At 35.5% G+C, this 14,960-nt stretch overlaps 3 protein-coding genes and 1 long non-coding RNA gene across 7 annotated transcripts; 2 read left to right on the top strand and 2 right to left on the bottom strand.

Annotated features, from left to right (window-relative positions):
* Window positions 1-797: 797 nt before the first annotated feature.
* On the top strand, window positions 798-5,739 carry LOC120479886 (uncharacterized). The gene is made up of 3 exons (XR_005622986.2): window positions 798-1,035; window positions 1,313-1,373; window positions 2,015-5,739. It is a non-coding gene; the product is annotated as an uncharacterized LOC120479886 (long non-coding RNA).
* A 240-nt stretch (window positions 5,740-5,979) lies between these two features.
* Window positions 5,980-7,151, bottom strand: oip5 (opa interacting protein 5). Its single transcript, XM_039672736.2, has 5 exons — window positions 6,815-7,151; window positions 6,594-6,660; window positions 6,394-6,516; window positions 6,214-6,295; window positions 5,980-6,079 (listed from the first exon to the last, which is right to left on the bottom strand). Exons 1-5 carry the CDS (start codon window positions 7,044-7,046, stop codon window positions 5,996-5,998), a joined length of 588 nt encoding a protein of 195 aa, XP_039528670.2. The 5' UTR covers window positions 7,047-7,151; the 3' UTR covers window positions 5,980-5,995.
* Window positions 7,152-7,307: 156 nt separating this feature from the next.
* nusap1 (nucleolar and spindle associated protein 1) lies at window positions 7,308-11,158 on the top strand. The gene is made up of 12 exons (XM_039672730.2): window positions 7,308-7,492; window positions 7,678-7,746; window positions 7,838-7,987; window positions 8,083-8,272; window positions 8,439-8,522; window positions 8,657-8,769; window positions 9,058-9,108; window positions 9,402-9,565; window positions 9,701-9,864; window positions 9,951-10,073; window positions 10,193-10,295; window positions 10,619-11,158. Exons 1-12 carry the CDS (start codon window positions 7,418-7,420, stop codon window positions 10,704-10,706), a joined length of 1,374 nt encoding a protein of 457 aa, XP_039528664.2. The 5' UTR covers window positions 7,308-7,417; the 3' UTR covers window positions 10,707-11,158.
* On the bottom strand, window positions 11,111-14,947 carry ndufaf1 (NADH:ubiquinone oxidoreductase complex assembly factor 1). Of its 4 annotated transcripts, none has more exons than XM_039672731.2 (5): window positions 14,758-14,947; window positions 13,335-13,893; window positions 12,194-12,379; window positions 11,467-11,541; window positions 11,111-11,330 (listed from the first exon to the last, which is right to left on the bottom strand). In XM_039672731.2, exons 2-5 carry the CDS (start codon window positions 13,851-13,853, stop codon window positions 11,190-11,192), a joined length of 921 nt encoding a protein of 306 aa, XP_039528665.2. In that variant the 5' UTR covers window positions 13,854-13,893; window positions 14,758-14,947; the 3' UTR covers window positions 11,111-11,189. The 4 variants fall into 4 exon arrangements, with proteins under 4 accessions (XP_039528665.2, XP_088973267.1, XP_039528667.2 ...); XM_089117141.1 differs by lacking the exon at window positions 14,758-14,947 and adding an exon at window positions 14,461-14,710; XM_039672733.2 differs by lacking the exon at window positions 14,758-14,947 and adding an exon at window positions 14,492-14,710.
* Between the last annotated feature and the right edge of the window lie 13 nt (window positions 14,948-14,960).

The following is a 14,960-nucleotide window of genomic DNA, read 5'->3' as shown; positions in this document are numbered from 1 at the left end:
ACATTTAATAAATGCTGTTCTTGTGATTTTTTTTATTTTTAAAAGAAAAATTGCTCAAGGTTTTCCGCAATAATTTTAAGCAGCACTACCATTTTCAACATTAATAATAATAAATGTTTATTGAGCCGAAAATCATCATATTTTAATGATTTCTAAAGCATTGTTCACGTGACACTGAAGAGTAATTATGCTGAAAAAATATGCTGAATGTATTAACATACATATAACTGTAGGATATTTTATAATTTTACTGTTTTACTGTATTTTCGATTAAATAAATGCAGCCTTGGAGCAGACCTTGAAGCCATCAAGACTTTAAATATTTTGAAGTTTTCCTAAATAGTCAGGTTAAGTATGTAAATTATTCACGATGTTTTTTTCCTGTTCATTTGTTTTCGTATCGTGTTTTTGATTCCATGTGGCATTTTTTTCTTCTGTTTTTCTCCCTTTCGTTTGGTTGTTATTTATAATGGTGTTTGCAAAGATATCAGATGATGTTGTTACCCGAGAAAACCACTAGAGGTCACTGTGTGCTATGTAATATGTGTTGATACGGTTGATACAGAAGAAACTGAGCACATGTAGAAATAAAGGAACTCTTATTGTTACTGCACTTCAGATTGTTTAACAAAGAAATTATTAAACAAAACAGTGTTCATTGTTTATTAATATAGCCTATATAAACATATATCTCCACCTGTACGCTTGCGTTTGTCCAAGAAGGCGGATGTTGCTCGGCTGACGGATCGCTCTACTGACCAATCAGAGCGCAGACAACGATGCGCACGGGTGCGCGCCGGAAGAGCGCGTCCACCGCTGCAGAGCTAGTGAGAGCAGCACCACCAGCAGCACACGGTGACGGGATTGAAATGGCGTAGCGCGCAGTCCACTGCCGCAACAGCGCAGCGGGGCCAGGCTCACTGAACATTTCAGAGCCTGGCCCGTTGAACTCCAACCAACGAGTAACGTTATGATAGGGATGACTTTTCGTTCCAGTTCACTCGCTTTTATACCAGCACGAGATCACCGGAGACGGTAAGTGTACGATAAGGATTGACTTGTACTGCAAGAGCTTGGCTTTGTCTAATCTTTGTGTTGCAGTTTCGCATTCCAGCACTTGCGTCACAATCAAATAATGTAACGCTACATCTCGACCCCTGCACAATGCATAGGTGATCATGCATTGTGCATGAGTCGAGATGTACATTATTTGATTGTGCATTACAATTCAATTAAGTGCAGTAGAACTAATGGCTACATTGTTAAATGAAACTGCAGATATTAATTAAACTGCTTTGTCTTATCAAATTAGTGACCCTCATATGTCATGACAAGAAGAGAAAGGAACAGTCCGGAAAGGAACTCATGACCAGGTAGGTCAGTTGTGCAGCAGAAATAACACAAGATACTTGACTTGTTGGGCTGAGTATTGACACAGATTTAATTTGATTCAGCTCAAAAGCTCTTGATATGGTTAAATTCTGATTTACATTTAATTTGGAGAATTATCAGGTACAGTATGTCAGTTTTCAACTGTAAAATGCACAAACCTGGCATTTGTATATTACTATAATATTATATTATACGTTATAATAAGACATCACTGACATGTTTAGTTAAAAATATAATGAATGAATGTGTGATATTGTACATATAGTTAGCATTTTAGTCATTTTCTTTCAAGATAATTCACGAGTTATGGACATTAAATGCCTTTCCTGAGTTAAATGTAATGTTAAGTGTCATAATCATTGTTTCTGTGGTTGAAACAATACTATCACGCCACTTAAAAAAAGCATCAAAACGGTATTTATTGTTAGAAGTCAAAGCTTATTGTGAATATTGAATGGGAGGCTTGCAATAAGTAATGTTTAGATACATTTTTTTCATGCATCAACAAAAAGATCAATCAATTGGGATTTAAAAATCAATATTGGTACAGCAAAAATAAAGAGAGTAATTGATATTGTGTCATTGTTGGGCTTACGTCCTTGCCTTATCTGATCTGTTGCAGATGAGACCGTCTTGTCTTTGTTCTTCAAATTGTCCTCCATCCTGATAAGTTGACCTTCCTCCAGCGATATTTCAGGGAAGTGTTTGTTCAGCATACCAACTGTCCCAGGTCTATGATCATATCATCTCTGCACTTTGAAGATGATAACTGAAGTTGTGTTTATTCATGAAAGAACCATAAACTCCTCATGTGTCCAAAAAACGTAATTGTGCCACAGTAAAGAACCATCGTCTGGTTATAAATAAACCCAGTGGATATTTATATAGTTGCAGGTTGAGTTAAAAAAAAGTGAAATTGGAAAGAGCAAAAGCGCACCCGATTTGCAGGTAAAACAAATGCACGTTTAAAAACTAAATCTTGCAAGCAAGATGAAGTAGCTTCATCCCAGAATTTTATTTTCTGCAGACTAAGTGCCTAGATGTGTCCCAGCTCCTGTCTCTCAACTGACTATTTCCATAACTTAGCTTCAAACATACAAGTAAAGCACTACTGCGTCATTTATTTAGTCATTACAAATGAGACTACATACTGTAGACAGAAAGCTCTCTTCAAAAAATGTTTTCTCTCATCTCTGAACTGATATTGGTGCTTCAGCAAAACCATGAACCTTTCTTCATGTTTTCTATGTACTTGTATTGACATACCAAGATAGACGGTGGCACACTGACCCAGGCATACGCATTATAAATTCCACAGTTAAACCTTTCTAGTGGTGGTGGTGTTCTGATGAGATGCAGGACATGATGAAATATAATTATTTTACTACCTCAGAAGTTACCACAGCTCAGACCCACACAGCAAGCGCTCTGATCTAACTATATTCACATTTCTTTTTCTCGTTGTTATATAAATATAACCATTGTCTATGAAATAGTCATTGTCTGAGGAGTCATGATGTTTCTTCTCTTGTACATTACCTTATTAATAGGTGTAGGATTAAAAAAAAACGACTGGTTGTATATTTGTCCTATATGTTCTCAAGGAGAACATGAAGGGCGAGATAAACACATCACTTTAAACCAGTAACATTCTCATGGTTATCCTTTTCATTAGGCCTGAAGAAAGGCAGAAAAATGGTTACATGTTTGGCACTGGTCACAACGGTCAAAAATAGTTAATAGCTAATAGTTTAATATGTTTAATGTAACATCTCAAATAGATTATGGCAAGTTGGTCTCTGGGTAGAGAGCCTGTGCTCGATCCTCAGCTACAGTGCACTGTGAAAATAGGAAATTAACTTCATCTGTAAGGAGAAAATGCACCTAATGTTTGTTTTGTTTGTATAGTAGTTTCTATCATACGGATTGGTAGAAATAAAAGTGTTATGTACGCAGTAAGAAGAGTAGTGAGGCCTCAGTGTGGGAAATGTGCAATATTTGTTTATTTCCTTTGTCTTGTTTTGAGATGAATATGTATATTGTACAAACAAGTGACAAGTTGTTCGCAAAAACAACAAAATCACCAATGTCTTCCATTAAATGATGTATAGTTTCATCCGCTTGCTTTAAGGTGGCGGGATTTGTAGTGCCAGCATAAACGTGGCCATGCATGTACGGTAGCGATGCTTGCTGAGTTTAATAGTCGTAGTGACATTCAGTATATGCTATAATAAAGTCGTTTAGAAAATAAAATTAGGCAGACAAAGATTTAGTTCTAGTAACCACCATGGATGCAGCATCCACACCTTGATCGGTTTGATTAAGAAGCGACTCGGTGAGTCATTTTTTCTTGTTCAGAGTTTGTTTTGTTTTTTTAATTCATGGGCAGTCATTATTAGTTAATAATAATGTGTTGTAGCATGCTGAGGATTAGAACAATGGCGGTTGGTATTGACGTGCGGCTAGCCATGCTGAAATACATGTATGTTTCAAAAGCACTGTGTGAGTTTGTCCTAGTTTGTACTGTAAAAAAATTAAGTTCTGGGACCAAAATAGTCAAGTTGGATCAAAACAAAAGTCTCTAACGGGCAAAAAAAAAGTCTTGCTAAAGGAATACTCCACTTTTTTTTGGAAATATGCTCATTTTAAAACTCTCCCAGAGGTAAGCAGTTGAGTTTTAACGTTTTCAAATCCAATGTGCCGATTTTCTGATTTTCATAGTAGGAAAAAAATATACCATGGAAGTCAATGAGACCAGAAACTGTCTGGTTACTGATATTCTTCTAAATATAAAAAAAATGGCTGAAAACATTTGAAAACGGTAAAACCCAACTGTTTAACTCTGGGGGAGTGGTAAAATTAGCCTTTTTCCGAAATAAGTGGAGTATCCCTTTAACTTAGAAGATATTACATGTGTTGAAGAGTTTAATTCGATACCTGTTTCAAGATAAATCCTTAAAGTTTTTTTGTTTTTTTTTTTGTCTGTAATAATCAGACCCAAGGGAGAATAGAGTACTCTCCTCCTGATTAGAAAGGGTAACCTAGAACTGTGTTTGTATTCATACCTCTAATATTGCATTTTTCCATCAGGTATTATTGTCTCGGACTAGAGCTGTGGGTAGATTATTTCTAGTAGCAGAAACTCTTGATTTTAAAGTAACATGTAGAATATTAAGTGGCATAAAGCAATTATCAAAGCATTGTAATGTAGATAAATACCTCAATGACTGGAATGCAAACTATATTTTTAAATATACTCGAAGATATGCAAGCCATGATGTGTATTAAGTTCATGATTTAGAAGCAATAATCAGTTCATGCATGAATTATAGTGTCAGAAGTAGTTTATTGGTGTGAAATAGAAATCTGTAGCATATTTGTGATAGTGGTAAGTGTTTTATTCAGAACACCCCATCACTCATACAGAACTATATACATTTCATAGAACAAAACAGCCCCATTTTACACGGTCACCAAATAAATATGTGAAGTAAGGTAGCACTGTGGGTGTGACAAATATTAAAATAAAGAACTTTTTATTTTGGACAGGTGGAAGAAAGTAGATAGGAAGTGTATGTGTATGTATATATATATATATATATATATATATATAGTGGAACGCACATAAGCTGTATGCTTGTTTTCATTGACAGCAATATGAGCAGTGTTCTGGGTAGTAGCTTGAGACACTCTGATGATTCATTACATCAGTGAATCCTGGGTAAATAAAATGTACCACAATACATCCAGAATATAAAGGATCCATTTGGGAATTTACATGTATTTTTAATAAGAGTGCAAAAAACAACATTTGCTGATGCATGGTAGAAGTGGACAAGAAATGTTTTGTGCTGCATGCAATAATTGAGCTTAGCTTGAACATATTTATGCAGAAATGTGATAACTAAATCTATGAATGGACCAATGTTGTGACTTTCTTTTTCTAATGCATGAAATCCCAAAGGTTTATCTCTACTGTAAATTATTCACAGATGTATTCATTAAGAAATGCTACTTTTTGGATTTGAATATTGTATGATGAAAATGAAATTGTTACGAGTCTGTGATTCAAGAGGCAAAGTCGGATACAATACGTTTTTAGCAAAGCCTTAACAATTTTGAGTTTAAATGGAAAAACCTACAAATAAAATTTGACAGCTTATTTTTGTTCAATGCCAATAATGCAGTCTATACGCTTTGCCCGACCTGATTTGTATTGACGATTTTGCCTCTGAATGTGAAACTCTATGCTTAGTCTGATCTATGCACTACAGATGCACCCCGCATGATTTTGTACAAAATATTACATTTTAGCAATAAAAAAGCAGCATGGTGCCAATCATAAAATGTGTTGTTTCCTTTCCTTTCTTCAGTGTTCTTGTTTTTCTGTAGTTTAAGAGATCACATTAGACATTTTTCCTGCTATATTTATTTATTTATAATAATATGAACAATGAACAAAGTGCAACATAGTAACCAAGCAAGGTAATATTTCGCACATTTTTGAAGAACCAAACTCCCATTCAATACATCACACAAACATATAAATACTCTATTTACAACAAGAAAGCTGTACATATTCCACACCTGCCATTTCTTTAGTTTACGTTGTGTGTGTGGACAATTTTTCCATCATGTCCTCCAGAATATTCACCTGCTTCAGTTGAGCTTCTAAATACTGCTTCAGCTAGAGAAAGGAGAAAGAAAATCCAGAATGTTCAATTCAGTTAAGGAGCTGTTAAATCAGCCTAAAATATCATTTAATAGAAAATAATGTTGCTCTCCTTCTGTACAATAAGCAGTGATTGCATAAATACAAACCTCTTTAATATTTTTGTCCACGAGTCTGTGTTTGAAGTTGATTTTGGAGGCATTAACACATGTGCCACTTCTTAGCATGTAGCTAAAATATAATATAAACATGTAAAAATAAAAATATGGCTGTCATAATTATAATAATAAAAACATTACAAATTTATAATCATTATAAACTACTCCCACCAGTTGATTAGTTCTTTTCGTAAAAGGAAGAGATTTCGTAAAGCAGACAGGTGTTCTGGGGTGGAGTGAAGAACCAGGCCAACACTACCATTGCAACCAGCACAGTGAAGGACCTGGTAGGTGCTACAGATAGAGAAATCACAATGGGACATCCATCCGACACGCTGAAGCGGCTGAGATCAATAGAAAGCAATACTTACGAGAAAGCCAGTTTACCAATCAAACTCATTTCCAGCTTTTTATTCACCCTCACATCCTCAGTAACATCTGCAAAGGGAAATATTCAAATGTTTTTGCAGAGATTATTACTACACACCTACCCACGTGTTTAGTATATTTTACAAAACTTTTCATGACTGAATCTATCTGCACCTTTTTTTTTAATCTACATGCTTTTAAAATGAGGTAAATTACAACTTACTCAAACAAATGATACTCTCTAGGCTCTGGACTTCCCCGCAGATGCCGAGAGAGTCTCCAAGCACTGTGTTGCATGTCAGGCATTGGAGAACACTGCAATTCCTATAATCTACCATACGCATTTCTTTGTCTGTCAGTTCTCTTAGCTGTTCTGCAATTGAACTAGTCTGTGTCGAGTCACATGGACCGATATCATAAGAGCTTTCGAGCAAACTTCGAGTGCTGTTCGACATTGTTAGCTAGTAGCTACTTTTGTCTTTGCTCCACTCAGTCACACAACAACAGTTCAAAAGACGCAACCACGTTAATTCATTTATTGGTTTGACCTCTAGGTGGCGCCCAAACCCCTCAATCAAACCCGGATTTTGCCCAAGCCTTTCAGCCAATCAAAACCAACGAAACATAAACGCCACTTCTCATTGGGTGTAGTGCAGCGTCGTCATTGGCTTCTCAACCAATCATGTAACGGAGAGGGCTGTTTTTGAAACGCGGTTATTTCATTTTTCAAACGGCTATCAATCCCACCTAAACAAACCGATCTGTACAAGAGAGAGTGTCGGCATTACGTTACATTTCTGCATTTGGCAATAAGCTTATCCACAATATGGATTTGGACTCGCTTAAATATGTGGAGTTGCAGCGCCTCGCTAAAGAAGTTGGAATGAAAGCGAATATAAAGGTAAATCGAGTTTACCAAGTAACGTTATGCAGTGCTGTGTTGTGTTTGCACGCTGCCAACCCGTGATGTGTATTAAATGATCTGCATTATATCCACACACACACATATACATATATGGAATTTAACTATTACTTTGTGGCTGTGTGATTTTTATTTTTTAAATGCTCGATTTTAATTGCATTTAGGCTGAAAAACTATTGAAAGCTTTAAAAGAGCACTTTTCAAAACAGCAACAACAGCAGACATCGGAAAATGTGAGTAATATCTTTGTTTATCGTCACCCTTAATCTGTTCAAAATGTGAAGATTTGTAATAACAGAAGCAAAAAAACTGCATTGTTTGCAGGGGAATGATGTAGCCAACGCGCACGACTACGATGCTATCCCGCCCGTTGACGCGCAAAGCGCGCACACGGCAACTTTTGTGACCGAGCGCCGAGCAAAAGGACGCACTGCCAAGAGAAAGCTCAGTGACTTCCCACCTGTCACTGCTCAGGTATACACGAGCATATATACAGAACATATCTTTTATACTAATTTATAAACGTTATGTCATTGCATAATGAATTGTTTTTAATATGTAATGTTTAGACTGAAGAAAAGCAGGCACAAGAGCAGAGCCGAACGAGCTCCAAGAGAAGGAAGGTGTCCTCAGCCAAGGACACACAGACTCTGATTCCACCTGAAATCTCTACTAAAGAGGATTCTGTTGAGAAAGCTCTAGAATCTGGGGAAACCAATCCAGACTCTGAAGATGCTTCTACAAAGCCAAGTGTGGAAGGTGAGGCTTGAACAATTATAATCAATTTCAAGTTGCTTGTGGAGAGTAGATATTATCAATCATACTTTTAATTACTTCTAATAGATAAGGGAGTTGAGGAAGTTATTTATTGATTTGTATTTGAACAGTGTATGCGGTGATGACTTTTAAAATGTATATCTTGCAGGTGTGGGGAGAAGAACTGTGGGTAAGATTCCCCGTCATGAAGGTCTGATGAAGAGGAAACCTACGCTGCGGCCGACAACTCCTAGTAATATGATACTTCCAACTATATATGTGAAAAGAAAATATATTTTCCAGTCTGTCTGAGCTTGTTTAACATTTGTAACCAAATATTCTGAGCTCTGCCCTTCAGTAAAGCATTTGCAAATCTCCATTTCCTAGATTTCAAAAAACTCCATGAGGCTCATTTCAAAAAGTTGGAGTCCATCGATTCGTATGTGGAAAGGAAGAACAAACAAATGGAGGTGATCAGGAATTCAGTCAAGGAGTTGAAGGTAACAATGACCTAGGGTTATTATCATTAAAGTACAAGTTTGGTATTTTACACTTAAAGCCCTGTTTTAAGATCGTTTCTGATGAAATAGAATGGTTAAGATTGGTATGAGAATTTTTGTTTTTTTGTGGTTGCAACCACAGAAACCGAAAATGCACATGTCCAAATTTCAATCTTAACCATTCTATCTCAATCTTAAAACAGGGCTTTAAGTGTAAAATACCGAACTTGTCCTTTAACTAAAACTATTAACTATTAGTGGTTTATAAATTTATTTTTGTAATTTTAGACGCTGTCAGAAAAGACGCTGAAGAAATCGGTTGAGACGAAGGCTCAAACTGTAAGTCACCAAACAATTCCTATCAGCTGTCCCTTTTGAATTAGCACACATCCTGATAATAAATTTGTGTCATTTAAAAAAAAAAATTAATTGGCATATGAAGACTTCAGATGTGAAAGCCTAAGTCCATCTTAAGTTTTAGTTATATTAACATTTTTATCAGGTCTTCAAACTATGGAAATAAATCTCACATCTTGTCGAATGACAGTTTTATTGTGTCAAAGTCAAACCAGTTTATTTCTGGAAGAGGTTGACCTGAATCATAAGCAAGCTTTGGGATTGTCTCCCATTAGAAGGTGCCTCCTAGCCGAGCATCTCTCTTCAGTCCTGGCGTGCAGGAGAAGAAACCAATGCCAGAAAGACGCAGGCTCACTCAGCAGACTGCCAGCAAGTCTGCATTGAAGGACAGCGCCACCTTCAGACCAACAGTCCTCACCACCAATAAAATCAATGTCAGGTAAATACATCAGTATGCATAGTTTTATCCACTTACTTTTGAAATGCTTTTAGTATTGAGATCAAGTTAAATATAGGTGCTAAAGCCAAGCATTGACAAATAAAGTGACTTTTCACTTAGACTTTCTGTCTCTAGGTTCTCACAGGCCACTCACGATAACGAATACAAGCGTTCTCTGGTAAAGACTCCAGCTCGTATGTCTCCTCTTGTCCCTCTCACCTCCACCCCGGGAAGAAAATCTGATGTTCATACTAAACCTGAACTTAACAAAAGTGTCAACACCATCAATAAAACACCTGGTATGGGTGATTCCATTGTGTTGCACAAATCATTTTTATAAATGATTTTACGACGCATTGGTTTCATTTGTTGTTGGTTTTTGCAGGAGTTACTCCATTTGTTTTTAATGGGAACAACAGCATGTCAGTCACACCTGGTACCATCAACAAGAATACATTTGATTTAAAGGCCAGTCTCTCTCGACCACTCACCTACAAACCACACAAAGGTTTGTCCACACTCAGAAAAATATATAATGTAATGCCTGGGACTAACGTGTCAGGCACTGCTTTCTTGAATTGAATGATCTTATATCTGCTTGCTATTCATTGTCTTTAATTTCTGCAGGAAAACTGAAGCCTTTCGGAGCACAGGAGAACACAGAACTTAATAAATCTCAGACTGTTCCTTCACACCAGAAAAACTATAAACAGCACCAAGTTCAAACCAGGTTAGATGCTTATTTTGATTATCCATTGAGAGATCAAATACTGTTCCGTAAGATTTTTTTTTTAATTTAGCAAGGATGCATTAAATCAGTCAAAAGTGACAGTAAAGACAGTTATACTGTTTCTTTCTGTTTCTATATTTTTAATTAATATTTTTTTATTTTTAGTTTCCATGAAAACATTAAGCAGCAAAACTGTTTTCAACGCTGATAATAAGAAAACTCTGCACATTTTCTGAATGATCATGTGCAAATTCAGCTTTGCCAATTGAATTTTAAAATATAGACTTTCTCATGGAATATGCTTTACCTTTTTAAACTTTCAGAGAGGAGCGACGTGCCAAGCATACAGTAGACCGAAAACAGAAGAAAGAGAATATGCTGGGTGCCAGACGGGGCCTGGTTATGGCCTAACTGTCTTTCCTGTTTTGCTATTTTAGACACTCGCTGTACATGTTAACTTTTGTCTGTTTTGTTCCAACTTTTTTACATTTTTACTCTTCTGTAAACATCTCTTTTATTAACATGGGTTAATGTGTAGTAAGGTTAACCATTTATAGATGAGGATTTTATATCTTAAACATTGATTTATGTGTAAAGAGATGGCCTGGTAAATTGTATTTAGTGTGAATAGTTACATTTGTACTTGGGGAAAAAAACAGTAGACACTTAAAACGTTGGTCACACAAAATGTCTATTTGAACTTGAGCAATAGTCATAAATTATAATTTTGTACTTTTTTGTCCTTCAAGTGGTCGTTTTTTTTTTTGTGTGTGTGTGTGTATGTGATATTGGCTTGCAAAAAATCCATCCAATGATTTGTTTATACAAAGTTTTTATTAATAAAACATTTGTAATGTTTGTTATCTGTGATTTGCTGAATACTCTTTAATCCAATTAGACCTCGGGGTTTCTCTTGTAAAGTTCATAAGCAAACTCCTCTGTGTGGGCATGGTCGTTACACAGACCAATGAAGTCAATCTCCAGCTGAAATGGACCGTCTGCTTTGTCCCCCAATGTAAAACCAATACTCTTTACCTAAAAGCACACAAACAAGTTTTGAGTTTGATGTATGAATTTGCACCACAATACTCTCATAAATATATCATCAGAGGAAATAGAAGGATTAATGATTAGATGCTCATATCAATTACAAGGAAATAGTCATGCTGACCTTATCTAACCAGAGGACATGCTGGTTATCCTGTATTCTTCCACGACTGGAAAGGAAGAACTTTGAGAATGGGATCTGTAAGACAGTGATGATTGCACAATTAATAATCAAGAGCCCTGGACCGTTCAAAAGTTTGGGGCATAGTACGGTTTTTGAAAGAAGTCTCATGCTCACAAAGGCATTTATTTAATCATTAATACAGTAAAAACAGTAATATTGTGAAATTTTAATTAAAAAATATTAATTAATTTAAATTTCCCATACAAGGAACAGGTATCAAAGCTCTAATGAACTATATATAGACAGTTGCCATCAGTACTGTCAAAATATTATTACAATTTCTAATAACGGTTTTCTATTTTAATATAAATTTATATATACATGTCTTTTATTTCTAATGGCAAAGCTGAGTTTTCAGCATCATTACTCTTCCGTGTCACATGATCCTTATTACATGATTTAATATTTTTGTAGAAACCGTGGTACATTATATCATGATTATATAAGTTCAAAAGAACAACATTTATTTGAAAAGGAATTTTTGTAACAATTTAATTCTTTACTGTCACTTTTGACACATTCAATGTAATGTTTCCTTGATGAATAAAAGTATCTTACCCCAAACTTTTAAATGCAGCGTAAAACAGATCAATTTAAATGCACTTTCATATGAACTGCAGATGAAGTGTCTCTAGATTTCCATAAGTGTAAAATTCTTAAGACATGCCTTAACTTCCTGCCAGTAGGGTCCTCCTCTAGTGTAGAGGAAGTAACTGTAGATGTCATCTCTCTGATGAGAAAAGAAGGTCTCAGCAGACACATTTACCATCCATGGTCTTCCATCTCCGCGGATACGCATATGTAACGTGTTGAAATTTGACCAGTCATAGGTCTTTTTTCTGTCAAATGAGGCCTGCAGCAGAGAGGAATATTGTAAGGTCAAATAACATGTTATTGCCCCTTACGGCTAAATTTAAATGATGTACATTTATGCAAATAAACTTTAAAGCTGTCTTTCTATTTGCAACTCATGAATTATAGTGTTTCAATGTACTTTCATTAAAAATTGTACAATTCTAAATTATACTGTTCAATGTTTGGGGTCAATCAGACTTTTTAAAAAGAAATGAATACTTTTATTCATCAAGGATGCATTAAATTGATAAAATGTGATGAAAACATTTATATTGTTTTAAAAGATTTCTGTTTCAAATGAATGCTGTTCTTTTGAATGCTCAATTCATCAAAGAATCCTGATTTTTCTAAATCAATTTTCACAAAAATATTTAGCAGCAAACATTGAAAATATTAATAAATGTTTCTTGAGCAGCAAATCAGCATTTCTGAAGGATCATGTGACACTGTGAAAACTGGAGTAATGATGCTGAAAATACAGCTTTGATCATAGCAATATATTATATTTTGAAATATATATTAATAGAAACCATTTATTTTATACATTTCACAATATTACTGTTTTTCTGTGTTTTTGATCAAATAACACAGCCTTGATGAGCATAAAAGATTTCTTTCAAAAACATTTTAAAACATTGACTGACCCCAAACTTTTGAATGGTATTGTAAATCCAAGATTCTGTCTAAACCACGTTTTCATGTGATCTGTGTCAGCTTAAATACACAATATAAAATATAATATAATGAAAGGGAAAAAAAAGTCATTATATTACAAATTAATTTAAATGTTTTCATCCTAGCTATTCACATTAACATCTCCACTGAAAAAAGTCCTGCAGAAAGCTCAGTCTTTATTACTAAACGAAGCAGACAGCAAGAAAAGAATTTATAAGACATCTGAAATGTGATGATTAACTAATCAGATAATGGATTAGACAGAGAGATGTACTGACCAAAGATTGTTTGGAGCGCATAGTGCAGTATCCACTGTATCGAGTCTCTCCATCACGAGGAGGCGTGGAGCACAAAGAACCGTACAGAAAACACGTGGTGGTGTTCTTTCCCAGTTTGATGTATGCCACACTATGGCCCCCAATTTCCTGATCAGATGACACGACCCACTGATCGAGACTCTCCGGCCCACGGAACTCCCACTGGACACGGGTCTGTTCCAGCATGTGCTCTTGTAATGGCTTTCCGTCTGGTCCAGTCCAGCGTTGGACAAACTCATCCTTCAACAATCCAATGTGCTTCTTGATACCCTCCACACCTTTGGAGAAATCAAAGTTTATCTTTTGCCAAGGCCAACGGGTGTCTGGGGCCTGACCCGGTCTGCGGTAATCTTGTTCATAGACGCTCCTGGTGCTTAGTATAGCTGAGCATCCAATCGTAGATGGAAATAACAGTGGCTGCCTGTGAGTGACTCCATAAACTCCTGACAGAGCTTTTAATGCTTTCCTCGAAACAGCCATTTGGTCCGAGTAGCTCTTGTGACCAGATCACTAGAATATGCTGTAAAAAGGAAAACATCATATGTAATGAAAATGAAACACCTTTTATACATGCATACCTGCCATATAACATACGGTTGATCTTCTGGATTCAAATGTTTTCACTTTTTAAATTAGGCTCTGGTGAACCCCAGAGGGTTGAAAATGTAAAAATAAATCCAAAATTAAAAAGATTAAAAAAAAATGCATTCAAATAAATATGTAAATAAATAAAATTAGAATACAAATAAATAATACATTTTAGATTAATATAATTTGGATTAAATTTAACGAGTAAAAAACTAAAATGAGATATACATACATTTAACAGTGCAGTAGGCTATAGTGGGTAAAAAACTTGATTGGCACAAGATATTTTCCAATTAATATTTTAAATTGTACATTTGGTGTGTCCATTTGAATTAGCTTAAATTGGGTTTTTATATATGAAAATATACGGCTGCCATTTAAATTTAAAGACGGTGGTCTCTTACACGATCGTACATTATTAATCTAAAAAGATTAAAAAAACAAGTCTAAACAACACCACAATAGTACATTAACATGCAAAAGCTCATGGATATCTTACAGCATTTTTTCTTTTCTTTGCAAACACTTACACGTTCACCTGATTGTCATGAGCAATGGGAGTAAATCTTAGTTGACTGGATGTGACATTCAGAAGTCATAAATTACATGAAAAAGACACTGCGTTAATGTTAATGGCAGTTATTACACGTTACAGCTATGCTACAAACACCGAGAGTGACCACATTTGTCATATCTAAAAAATAATAAAAGAATAAAGGTAAAATTTGTCTCGAAAAGCAATTAATTTTTCCTACTCATTTGAGCCATTGCAGTCCGTCACATAATCTGTCCTTACCTGAAACAAGCACACGTGATTATGGTCCTACCGACACCAAATATCTCTCCAAGGTGATTCCCACCCACCACACATTTAGTGATTATCAAATAATATTATAATTTTGGCCAAATAAATGTATACATAGTATTTGCAATCAACAAATACAGCACATCTAATCCTATGTACCAGTTTGTCGTCGCTGGTTTACGGAGTGACGTGTG

This window comes from Pimephales promelas, chromosome 11 (genome assembly GCF_988280905.1).
Source record: "Pimephales promelas chromosome 11, fPimPro1.hap1.1, whole genome shotgun sequence".
Lineage (NCBI taxonomy): Eukaryota > Metazoa > Chordata > Actinopteri > Cypriniformes > Leuciscidae > Pimephales > Pimephales promelas.
This window is presented reverse-complemented; position numbering and strand designations above follow the sequence as displayed.